At 47.6% G+C, this 12,911-nt stretch overlaps 2 protein-coding genes across 3 annotated transcripts in view; one reads left to right on the forward strand and one right to left on the reverse strand.

Annotated features, from left to right (window-relative positions):
* Positions 1-1,520: 1,520 nt before the first annotated feature.
* On the reverse strand, positions 1,521-9,400 carry ZNHIT1 (zinc finger HIT-type containing 1). Of its 2 annotated transcripts, none has more exons than XM_020809506.3 (5): positions 9,126-9,400; positions 7,192-7,362; positions 4,275-4,354; positions 3,256-3,425; positions 1,521-1,709 (listed from the first exon to the last, which is right to left on the reverse strand). In XM_020809506.3, exons 1-5 carry the CDS (start codon positions 9,145-9,147, stop codon positions 1,688-1,690), a joined length of 465 nt encoding a protein of 154 aa, XP_020665165.1. In that variant the 5' UTR covers positions 9,148-9,400; the 3' UTR covers positions 1,521-1,687. The 2 variants fall into 2 exon arrangements, with proteins under 2 accessions (XP_020665165.1, XP_020665163.1); XM_020809504.3 differs by having other exon boundaries at positions 3,256-3,428.
* A 737-nt stretch (positions 9,401-10,137) lies between these two features.
* PLOD3 (procollagen-lysine,2-oxoglutarate 5-dioxygenase 3) overlaps positions 10,138-12,911 on the forward strand; it is a 28,785-nt gene continuing 26,011 nt past the window's right edge. The window contains exon 1 of the mRNA XM_020809503.3: positions 10,138-11,270. Within this exon, the coding sequence (XP_020665162.3) occupies positions 11,159-11,270 (112 nt within the window). The 5' untranslated portion in view covers positions 10,138-11,158. The remainder of the gene's footprint in view (positions 11,271-12,911) is intronic.

A 12,911-nucleotide genomic window follows, 5' to 3' on the forward strand; every position in this document is an offset into this window, starting at 1 on the left:
ATGGCTTTTACAGGTCCAAGGTGTTCATTTTAACATTTCCAGGAAAAAGTCGATCCAGGTGTAGCAAAACTGAGATTTGAAAAACAGAAACACAAAAATCTAAGAAGAGCCCTGCTGGATCAGGCCAAGGGCCCATCTAGTCCAGCTTCCTGTCTCTCACGGTGGCCCCACCGGATGCCCACTAGGAACACACAAGACCACAAGATCCCTGTCTCCTGATCCCTCTCCCCTGCATCTGGCCTTTGGAGGTCCCTTCCTTTGAAGCCTCGAGATGATGCATGCCCATCATGGCTTGTCACCTGCAAGGGACTTTTCCTCCAGAAATCTGTCCAATCCCCTTTCTAAGGCATCTTGGCTAGATGCACTTACCAGATCCTGTGGCAAGGAGTTCCACCGACTAACAACACGCTGGGGAAAGAAATATTTTGTCTGTTCTCCTTCTCCCAACACTCAATTGGAGTGGAGGTGCCCTGGTTCTGGTATTGCATGAGAGGGAAAAGAGCTTCCCTCTATCCACTTTATCCATCCACTGCATAATTTTGTACGTCTCCATCGGGTCCCCGCTCAGGCGCCTTTTCTCTAGACTAAAGAGCCTCCAATGCTGTAGCCTTTCCCTATAAGGGAGGTACCCCAGCCCAGTCCTCATTTGAGTCACTCTCTTCTCCACCTTTTCCAGTTCCACGATGTCTTTTTGGAGATGCGGCGAACAGAACTGTATGCAATACTCCAGGTGTGGCCTTACCAGCGTTTTGTACAATGGCATTAGAATGTTGGCTGTTTTACAGTGGTGCCTCGCATTACTACGTTAATTCGTCCCAGCGAAACTGCTGTAGAACGAAAACGTCGTAAAGTGAAAATAAAAAAGCCATTGAAACGCATTAAAACCTGGTTAATGCATTTCAATCGGCTAAGAACTCACTGTCCAGCGAAGATCATCCATACGGGCGGCCATTTTCGGGTGCCTGTGCAGCGAAAAATGGCTCCTAAACACAGCAGGGAGCCATTTGGAGCACCCGGCGGCCATTTTGAAAACCTGGCGATCAGCTGTTTTGATCGTTGGGAAGCGAAAATCGGTTCCCGAAACAGGGAACCGATCATCACGCAGCGAAATTCCCCCATTCAAAACGTCGTTTTGCGATCGCAAAAACCTTGTCGTAATGCAGATTCGTCGTTAAACAGAGTGCCCGTCTTGCGAGGCACCACTGTACTTTCAATCTCCTTTTTAATGATCCCTAACTGGCCTTCTTCACTGCCGGAACTCGGGCGTGTGTTACAAGTGACCTCATGCCTGTCCACAGCAAACTCCAGGTAACTCCATTTTCCCTGAATCATTGCAAAGTTTTTGGGTCTGGGTTTTTGGATCCCTCAAAGAGGGATCTGCCACACCAGCAAAGATCTGGACGCAAACATCCTTTCCAAGTCCTCAACAGACTGCTGTCCTCCTTTAGAAGAACTGACGGGAAGTACGTAGCTAAGCTGCACCACCTGCCGCTGACGCAGGAGTGACTGAAAACAAAAGCAACAGCATATAAAACATTTTATTGCCCAACAGCAATGGCTCGTGACCTCCTTTCAGCTCTGTACTCCTGTCCTTCCACCTTCCGTGTGAGGTGGGGTTGAGCTCAACACACAGGGCCCCAGCTCTTCTCCTTAGGATTCAACGTGTGGCGGTTCTTCAGAACCGATCTCAAACGGTCCACTTCAGGCATCTGTAGGCAAGAGAGAAAACGGGAGGTTCAGAACCAGTGGGGTGAGCAATCTGTGGCCGTCCAGTTGTTGTGGGGCTGCAAATCCCATCAGCCGGAGCAGCGCCACAAACACTGTGGGGGCTGATAGGAACTGCAAACGATCAACACGCCTAGTGATGCACATTCCACATGGAGAATGGACCTACACTGCACAGTTATAGCAGTTCAATTCCCCTTTTAACGATCCTGGATTCCTCCTACAGCATTATGGGATTTGTAGTTTTGTGAGGTACTCGCAACTCTCTTTGCTCTCTTTGTCTCCTATATGACAGCTGACAAGTCTAAGTCCCTAATAATACTCATGCACTATCAAGCCAATTCTGATTTATGCCTTTTTGGGCTTTTCCGGGTAGAGAGTACTCTGAAGTGGCTTACCACTCCTTTCTTCTAGAGGCCTCTTGGGACTGTGCATTTTGCCCAAGGCTAAACACGCTGGCTTTTCTGGGATGCAGAGTGGGGAACTGAACTCCCAGCCTTTGGTTCTGAAGTCAGAAATTTAGCTCACTAAGGAATGTGTTGGTTAGAGCCATGGGAGTTCAAAGTGGTACAATACATCCCTAGGCTAGGATTTCAGGCTACTTGTTCTGCAAAACAATTACAGCACGATGTGAAGAAATCATAAGCAACACACTTTAGCACATACAGTGGTACCTCGCTTAACGATTGCTTCGTTAAAGATAGGCGGGATAAAAATCAAATACCGGTAAATAAATAAATAAATAAAATGACAAAACCGCTATACGATGAACTTTTTGCGATTGCTTTTCTAATAGGAAAAAATTGCTTTGCGATGATCGGTTCCCTGCTTCAGAAACCGATTCTTCGCATTACGATGATTTTAAAACAGCTGATCAGCGGCTTCAAAATGGCTGCCGGCTGTGTAAAATGGCTCCCCGCTGTGTTTTTGGACAGATTCCTCGCTTTACAGGCAGCAAAAATGTCCACCCCTATGGAGGATCTTCACTGGACGGTGAGTTTTCAGCCCATTGGAACGCATTAACCAGGTTTTAATGTGTTTCAATGGGCTTTTTATTTTCGCTTACCGAGGATTTGGCTCTACAGCAATTTCGCTGGAACGGGTTATCCTCATTAAGTGAGGCACCACTGTACTTCCCCTTAAGATGGTGGCTTCCCCATCCCATCACTTTCCTTGCACACGCTGTTCCAGTGTGAAAGAAATTGGTCCCTAATTCAGCCTGTTTTTTCACAGTAAATTATTGTTCTAGCTTCAGTGTCAACTGTGTTATTTTGTGAAATCCTATTCGGTCTCTTTGTTTTTACGCCTAACACGGGTCTTATGAGAGACCTGTGTTAGATCTCCTGTTTACCTCTGTGTCAAAAAAAGAAAGAAACCCACAAACGTTAGTAGTAGAAACATTTTAAAACTCTTCTGTCTATAGTGAGTCTCAGTTATCAATATGGAGAGTTCTCTGCCTGTTCCCCTGGAAATGATTCCTGATCACCCTAGGTCATCTGGTGGAGCCAACGGTCTGTCGGTCGGCCTTACCGGGTTTCCTGGTGTGTCCCCAAGCATTTGACGCAGCAATAGCGGGCCCCACAGGAGACACACGTGTAGTTCGACGGGAAGCCGCAGACCGTGCAGAAGTGACGCTGGGGAAGGTTAGATGGTGGCGCGCACGCTGTCAGGTAATTGGGCCCTTCACTCGCGTTCAGGTTCTGCTGGGAGTCCAAGACAATGATGGGGAAAGACTCAGCTGAGAACTCCGGCCTCATCCTATGGTGTGTCATTTTAAGGTCACTTCCACCTGCAAATCTGGATCCCTCCTCTGTATCTTTGTGGCTTTCTGCCCAGGACCTTGACCCCAGAGGCTGGAAAAGCCCTCCTTTCCCTCCCTCCCTCATCTCTGGGACCAGTGACTGGGAGGCAACATGGAAAATGTATCTATGCACGCAAATATTTACCAGGTTGCTGTGTTCAAGCTGTAGGAAGATAAGCTAACCGTTTCTCTCCCCCCCCCCGCCCGCATATGGACTTGTTTTAGGACAAACAAGGTGAAGTAAAAACGCAGATCCAAGAAACAGCCCATCTGAAGCCATAAACGAGACACAATGTTTACCCGTTGGCTCCCTGATCGGGTTCAAGGTTTTGACGCTCCTGTATAAAGCCCTCCATGATTTGGGACCATGCTGCTCCTCGGAGTGTCTCTCCCCAGTGTCATCTGCCTGACCCACCAGACCCTTCCAGGTTGCGCTCCTCTGTGTCGCTACTCCTAGGGAGACCTGGAAGTCATTCATGGGGAGCTGGGTCTCCTTCATGGAGCCAGGGGCCAGCAGAGCAATGCGTGGCCCCTTCCCTGCTAATGTTCAGAAGGCCGCTTAAAGCCCTTCTCTTCAGGGAGGTCTTCCATAGGACTCTGCTTCGGGCTGCGCCTCTGCTTTTGTCCTGATAGGGGGTTGGACTTGATGGCCTTATAGGCCCCTTCCAACTCAATTACTCCATAATTCTATGGTTCTTTGAAATGCCGGGCTTGGGTGGTCCTACTTCTTTCTACAAGGGAAGTTCACCTGTTCCTCCAGTAAGGCCTGGAAGTTCTTGCGGAAACGCAACTTGAAATGGTCCCCTCGGGTTTTCTTCTTCTTTTTCCCTGGAAAAGCAACGTGGGGAGTGGAGGGAGAGAAAGACATAAAAACGATCAGTTTTACACAACGCTCCTTTAACTCAACCGGGAGTTTACTGGCAGACTCATGGACTCACCAACATTCCAGCAAAAATAAGACTACTATATGCAGGTAGGAGATAGAACTTCTGACATTTCATCATGGTGTCATCTGAGCGTTGTATATACAATTAGATGATTGGACGGGACCCCAGCAGCTCCAGGTTCAAGACTGCAATGAGCCATGAAATTCACAGTGGCCTTGGCACCATCCAACGGGGCTGGATAATTTAGGTGTTTTTAAAAGCCCCATTTGAAATGAACTTGCTTTGCAGCCAATATAAATCGATTTTACTCGTGCATCATGTGCACAAGATTTTTTAAAAATCAATTTAAATAACACTTTCATTGACTTAACTGCTGTTCTTATTACTACTGGAACCGTGCACTTTGTCCCTCTGCTATTGTTCTCCAGAATCTGTCATACCAGGTTTTTTTTTAATTGCAAAACCGGCTGCAGATTTCCACTATTGAGCAATTTCCAGGTACGCCGTTGCCAACCTCAAACTGAGCAAATCTCTATAAAATCCCTATCCTTGAACTTTATGACATAGACACAAGAACTTTTGCCTCTGGTAAATGGGTCATGGACAGCGCTTTGTGGAAGGGCCTCTGATGCATTTCTAAACATCTAAAACCTGAGTCAATATTTGCATGGTTAATTGACAAATTTTGATTTGAGCAGTCAAATGTTCAGCTCTGATCTGAGTCCGTTAGAACAGCAAAAGGTTCAGGATCACGGTGAGTAAAGCTGGTGACCAGTGCAAAGTTTTCTGGATCAGAACTCTGCTGGAAGGAAGTTTGTAATGATTAGCAAAAAGCAAACTTTTAGTTACAGGGCCCGTTGTCCAACTCATTTTATACTCTTAAGTTTGAAACAAATGCCTGTACAAGGGAGTCAGACATGGATTTAAGGGATGTAAGTGCTGGCCCATGTGTGTTTGTCTTGTGCACCCACCATAATGCTGCACTACATAAGCCATTTTGTCCTTATATCGCTGTCGAAGGAATGGCCCCACGGCATGTCAGAGATTTAGGAAGACTTTGGCCAAATCCTGACACCCTCTGGGTATGAAATTGTATCCTGAGGTTATACCTTCTCTGTTGTGGTGCTCTGGCCATGGAAGGCCCTCCGGGGTTACTCATTTAACTCAGCACTTAAAACAAAGATTGAGGGAGTTAGGAATCTGGTGGAATTCCATCAAATGTTTTGCTGTTGGTACCCAACCTGGGGTCTTTTGCTGTACACATGTTATAATAAATGTTATAAATATTTCTCAATGTTTGTTTGTCCTAAATATATATCTGTCTCAGAAATGGTAAGAGTGATATTAGATTAGATTAGATTAGATTAGATTAGATTAGATTAGATTAGATTAGATTAGATTAGATTAGATTAGATTAGATTAGATTAGATTGATAGATTGATAGATTGATAGATAGATAGATAGATAGATAGATAGATAGAGACAGACAGACAGACAGACAGACAGACAGACAGACAGACAGACAGACAGACAGACACCAGAAACGGTAAGAGCTAGAAACATAAAATTTTGCAAAAAATGATGTAAAGGTACCGTTACTCAGCAGTATTTTTGCAACATTCTGTTCTTCTTAAATGGGTGGGGTGGCTTGCATCTTGAAACCAAATCCCCACCCGCCACCCCTCCCCACCCCACATCCCCTTTTGTTTCTTGGTTTGCTTATATCAAAATATATCCCAAATGGTATACTGTTTCCCTGAAAATAAGACCTAACCTGAAAATAAGCCCCACTATGACTTTTCAGGATGCTCGTCATGCAAGCCCTACCCCAAAAATAAGCCCTAGTTATGAAGCCCCGCCCTTCCACCCTTGTGCAGCAACCAGAATAAGATGACAGGACGGTATATGAATAAATGTAGATGGTTGTATGTGAAAAGTATAAAACATCCCCTGCAAATTAGCCCTAATGCGTTTTTTAGAGCAAAAATTAATATAAGACCCTGTCTTATTTTCGGGGAAACAGGTTAAGGGGTAGAAATTAAAACTTCAGCATACACACCGCAATTTCCTAATTTAAGATGAGTCAGCTCCCCAGAGCTTCCTTTGTTTCCTTGTCCTGGAAGATCTTCAACATGGTAACGGCTAGGGATGCAAAAGTCTCAATCTGACAAAATAATTTGGCAATGCAAAAAAAGAAAAAAAAACTTAATAGGTGTGGGGGAAAAAAAAGACAGGACTGAGAGTGAGTGTGTGTGTGAGAGAGAGAGACAGAGAGAGAGAGAATAAATGCAGTCAGAACAGTGGTGCCTCGCTTGACGACGTTAATCCGTTCCAGCGAAATCGCTGTAGAGCGAAATTGTCATCAAGCAAAATAAAAAAGCCCATTGAAATGCATTGAAAACCGTTCAATGCATGCAAATGGGCGAAATACCTGCTCTTCCAGCGAAGATCCTCCATAGGGCAGCCATTTTCGGGTGCCTGTAAAGTGAAGAATCCGTCCCTAACAGAGCGGGGAGCCATTTTGCACAGTGGGCGGCCATTTTGAAACCTGATGATCAGCTGTTTTCTGATCACCGTAAAGCGAAAAATCGGTTCCCGAAAGCGGTTTTTTCCATTGAAACATCGTTTTGCGATCGCAAAAACCTAATCGTCAAGCAGATTCGTCGTTTAATGAGGTAATTGTTAAGCGAGGCACCACTGTACCTGGAAGCAGAAGGAGATACAGACTGCAGAAAAGAAGATGACAACAGACCACATTGCCCCATCTCAAAACCTCACCCGTTTCTGTGTCGTCGTCAAATTGCGGCAGGCGCTTCACCAGCTGGGGCATGTTGGCATGAGGGTCGTCTTGAAAGTTGTCATTCTCAAGGGCTTCCAGCTGGCGGTTGAGGCGCCGCTGCCGAGTTGCTCGGTCTAAAATACGTCTCTGGCTTGGATCCTGAGACCGCGCTGGGCGAAACAAGGAGGAAGCGACAGAAGGGTGATGCCAAGCAACCTCGAATCCATCACAGGACCACAGAAGACTCACCCCAGGCCTTCAGTAATGGAATTGACCATCCAACTTGCCCCATTCTTTGAGGCGTGGATTACCAATCCGGGGCTCTCTGAATGAGCTAGCCTAGATTCCCCAGACTCTAAGAGCCAAGCCATCCAGAAGGCGCCATATCAGGGAAACTATCAAACAGCCACATACACCGTGCACCTCGGCCATGCGCACCCTTCTCTCCATCACAGAGGGGTAGGGGACATCTTTTTTTGAGCCTCTTGGTTTGAAGAACTGAGGTGGGATATCCAATCCACAACTGCCTCGGCTGTGACTTTAAAACAACAGCCCTAATGCTGCCTTCATATTTCCTGACTCGCATCCAAGAATGATGTGCCTGGCAAAATCCATCTTAACAAGAACCTTTGGGCTTTACATCTATCTAAGAGTCATTTGGGGACATGGTGGCGCTGTGGGTTAAACCGCAGAAGCCTCTGGGCTGTAAGGTCAGAAGACCAGCCGTCGTAAGATCAAATCCACGCGACGGAGTGAGCGCCCGTTGCTTGTCCCAGCTCCTGCCAACCTAGCTGTTCGAAAGCATGTAAAATGCAAGTAGATAAATAGGGACCACCTTGGTGGGAAGGTAAACAGTGTTCCATGTCTAGCCGCACTGGCCACGTGACCACGGAAACTGTCTACGGACCAACGCTGGCTCTATGGCTTGGAGACGGGGATGAGCACCGCCCCTTCGAGTCGGACACGACTGGACTAAATGTCAAGGGGAGCCTTTCCCTTTACCTAAGAGTCATTTTCCTAGCAAAATCCATCTTGCCATGAACTTTAGGGTGTTAAGTTCTTCACAGTGGTACAAGCCTGACAAAGTGGCCTTGACCCACGAAAGACTGCCTATTGTATGATGATTGTTAAGTGGTCTATTAAGGTACAGTGTCTATTCTTGCATTTGTATTTTCCCCTCAAAAAAGGCTCATCCTTCATATGGGAGTGATTCACAACATGCAGCAATCACCCCATAAATTTAGCTCATAGATATGTGGTCAAGAAGCACCATCCTGTGGCAGGATCTGTCACACCAGCGCACACCCGATGCTCAAATCACTTCCGGCATGATAAATGATGAGAGCCAGCAGATCTAATACAGCCACCGATTCACATGGTTGGCTGCACTGTTTCCCATACATTGGGCAGGCTTCAGTTGTTGTTTTTTAATAACCAAAGTACAACAAAGATTTCTTTGCAGTGTGGTCAAACACACACACACACACACACACACACACACACACACAGAGAGAGAGAGAGAGAGAGAGAGAGAGAGCACCGGATTGACACAATTAACAGAAGCTTTGCAGGAAACTGTGATGTCCACCTGCTGCAAAATTTAACACGCTCCCCTCCCTTACAAGTCTTCTAAGTGTGATGGATTACTACCGTCCCCTCGCCCCCAAAACAGGATGGTCTGGGGATAATGGGAGTTGTTGTCCACCACATCTAGGGCACCACGTTGAGGAAGGTTGCAAATCGCCCTCCCCATGGGGAACAGCTGGGCAATAGAATTAAGCTAGAGTACCAGGAAAGAGCAATTCCTAATTTTAGAGCTACACAGCCGGGAAAAAACTCTTATTTCTTAAGGGTCCCTTTCTTATATTAAAGGGCACAGATTCCCCCCCCCCCGCCCTTTGCCTCCCTCCAGCCTCTCCATTCCCCAAAATACCTGAGACCTTCTTTTCCACCATCCTGCAAGCCAAGAAAACGGGATTCGGTTTCCACCAATTCTGGGTTGTTGTTTTTTAATTCAGTTTTTCCAAACGCATGAATGCTTTCAAACCACAGAGGCGCAAAGGGGTAGAGCGGCGCTACTCTGAATCCTGCACAAAGACTCTAATGCCGGAAGTTTATATCGTGGCCGGAGACCTCATTTCTAGCTCTATGGGAAAACATGGCCGCCAAGCCGCCGCCATTTTACTAGGGGCAAACTTACTTCCGCCTGTGCTTGGCGGCCTATCACCGTCCCCTGGAAAGCGTCCCAGTGACGTCAACACCGGAGAATTTCTCATCCGGCAGGCTGCCCTTCGCGGGTCCTAAATTCCGTCGGATATCAACAACCCGTTTCTAAGTGCTTTTTTGGGGGGACCAAAGTAGAAATCAGGGTTTCGTCCGAAAATGGCTGCAAGGTTCACCAGCGCTCAGATCCCCGTAACGGGTTACCGTTCCAGTAGTTAGGCCCAAGAGGTGTGACGACATTGCAGTGATAGCGTTCCTCTGAATATGTGCAGAGTGCGTCAACGATTGGAGAGATGGAGATCTTTGTAGAATCGGGAAGGGCTGCGTAAAACAGAGGGAGGGACTCTAGTTTTGCATTAGTTTATACAAACCGGTCGTTGTCCGTACGCGTTGTCACTTCCCGCCAATCGCAGGCGAAATAATCTTTTTTATCAACCCGATCTTTGCATGTTTATTTAAGAAAGTCCGCCTGGAATTAGATGGGCTTACTCCCTAGGAGATGTGCAGAGAGGGTTACCGTTTAAATTAAATCACAAAGACTCTGCAGTGAAAAGGCACAGAAATGCAGAAGACAGAGCAAGAAATGGAAGGGATGTCATTTGGATAACTAATAAACCTTTATTCAGCTTGCCAAAGCGGGGAAGTTATTGATTCAAAATCATCATCATCATCTTGGAATTGCTGAGCTGGAAGGGACCCTCTGGATCGCCGAGGCCACCACCCCCACCCTGTCGAGGAAGGCACCGTGGGGAATCGAACCCCCAACCAGAGACCTAAGCCACTAACCGAAATCTGATTCGCCACACCCGCAGGATGCTCTGGATTGCCACCTGAGAGGAACAGAATCGAGTTCCCTGCTTGGGATTTAGTCGGGATGCGAAATCCTGACTAAGTGAATGTACCTTCCTTTCCGGACTGCCCTACCTCACAGGGTTGTCGTGACGCGAAAGGAGGAGGAGGAGAAAATACGCCGCCTTCAGTTCCATGGAGGAAAAGCAGGATGCAAAAGAAACGAGTAAAGAAACACTAGAAGTAACGGAGCAATTATACTGTCAGGGTGATCATCATGTTGGAACGCCTTCCCGGGGTGGAAGGATGATGGATCGCTCCCACCGTGCTAAGTTTGTGTGGGTCTTCATCCTCTCCTGCCCTTTCTCGCAGTTTTTCTCTCCCACGTGGCACTTTTGGGGGGAAAAAAACCGCACGTTCTTCCTCCTGGCTCTCTTTTAAACTTTTAAAGTCCCCCCATTGTTGTTATTGTTTTTACAACTTTCTTCCCTCGTCCCGAACTTTCCAGACTCTTGATTGGATGGGGAGGGGAGAACAGAACCCCTGATGTTCTGATTGGACAGCCGCTTGCCCGAACTCCCGTCCGATTGGATGATGCGCGAAAGCCACTTTCCCACGGGGCTCCATTGATAAAAAAAAGCAAGGGGGGAAAAAGCTGATTTAAGAAGCGTGGGTGGCTCTGTTAAGAGGAGATCAGAACACCATCATCCACTCTAATGAATGGGAAATGGAGTAGATGTCGGTTCTAAGCGTCCCTCTGTCTTGGCAAAGGAGGAGGGGACCCTGTTTCGGGAAGGAAGGGGATTTTGGATCTTCTCCTGCCCTCCCAGCTGTGGGACCGCCATAGGGAGGAGCTTGATGTTGGTCCAGCCCCGCTGATCGCGAGAGCTAGAAAAACCCCAGGCGGGCCTCTCTCTCGATCCGCCTTCGGTGGTGGCTCGCTTCGGCTCTGGCATGGCGCGGCAGAGGGTCGGGGTCGCAAGCCTGGCATTGGCCGCGACGCTGGCCTTCCTGGGGACGGGCGCCGCGGGAACCAGCGAGGGCAAGGGAGACGCTGTGGATCCTGGTAGGATCGCGTGGAGGGGGGGGGAAAGAAAGAGAGAGATGGGGGTGAGGATCAGGCGTGGGAACGCAGCCGGGAGCGATGGATCCTGAAGAGCAGGACGGAGCAGGGGGTATAACTCGGGCAGGGCAGTGGGACTCTTTCTAAGGCGCCGAAATTAAGGGCGAATGTAGTGGGGAGGGTTAGGAGAATAAGTGGCAATTCCCAGGCCTGCCCCCCCTTTCCCACTTCTGTGAGCACAAACTTTCTTTTACGCGCGACACCGCGTCCCTCTACAGATTTTTCCGTGGACAAGGTGTCACTTTCCCCAGGTACCAAAATGGAAGCTGCTGGGCAGGCTGTGGTCGCTCAGCAGCACTGGGGAAGGCAGAGACCCCTAGATTGCGAGCAAGGGAATGCAAGACTCCCCGAGAGGGTGTTGGGTGTCCTACCGAGGGTGGTGCAATCAATGACTGCAAACTTGCCTTCCTCCTCACTTTCTGGGTGACATGGAAGGGAAGAGAATCCTGTTGCAACATGTCCGGAGCGTTTTAAAGATGGGCTTGCAAACGATCTGAAAGTAATTGTGAGGATCTTGAGGGAAAAGGTCTCCAAGCGGAGGTTAAAGTGGGGAGAGAAATGGGTAGTTAACTCCTAGGAACTGTTAGACCGGACAGACTATGGGTTCCTAAGGAGGGCTTGATGGCAATGAAGAAGGGTGGACTCTGTAGAGCAGCCAAAGTGGTACAGGGTCTCTGACTTGGGGATGATGGGAGAGGTGGTCTGGCACATCTGGAGGGGCTTGGGTTGGAGCAGGTGGGTGGCTCGTAAATTCTTTGGCAGGTTTGGTGGGTGCGTGGCAAATTTTGGAGAGTACTTACTTACTTAACTTCTATACCACCCAATAGTGTAATGTGGACTCTGTGCCAGTATCTGAAAAACGGGCGCTCCTTAGGGAATTCCATGTGTTGTCGTCTAAAATGTCAGATCTGCACTCTTGAGTCTTCAGTTTTTGACTGGACTTGGCCAGAGCTTGACCGTTATCTGGGTGGTAACTGGACCGACCGTATTTTTCTGTGTATAAGACTATATTTTTGTCTAAAATCTTTAAACTACAAATTGAGGGTCATCTTATACAAGGAAGTAAGCTGAGGAGAAACAAAAACAAGTGGAGGGGAAAGCAGGGATCAAAGCGATCATGCAGCGCTTTGATCCCTTTCCCCCTACACTTGCTAAGCCCCATTTATTTTTCTTAATTTTGGATTAGAAAAGTGGGGGGCGTCTTATACATGGGCACGTCTTATACACGGAAAAATAGGGGTACCTTGTTACCAGCAATGGGAGTCCTTAACGTTTTCTTGGACTACATCTCCCAGAATGCCACAAGCAGCAGACACACTGGCCATGTCCTGGTTCTGTCATTTTCTGAGTGATGGTCTCAAAAAGGTAACTTTTCTGTGGATTTCCCCCAGTCTTGGACATTGCCCTGTAACTACTGTTGGGGACATGGCCGTTCCCCCCCCCCCAAAAAAAATCTGGTTGCTTTAAAATGATTTTGAGGAAGCAGACTTGCCTGCCTGCCTCTGAGATGTGAAAGTTGCATAAATGTGGGCAAGTGGAGGGGAGGGAAGTGACTTATTTATTCCAGAATTACATCACACTTTT

This window comes from Pogona vitticeps, chromosome 6 (assembly GCF_051106095.1).
Source record: "Pogona vitticeps strain Pit_001003342236 chromosome 6, PviZW2.1, whole genome shotgun sequence".
Taxonomy (NCBI): Eukaryota; Metazoa; Chordata; class Lepidosauria; order Squamata; family Agamidae; genus Pogona; species Pogona vitticeps.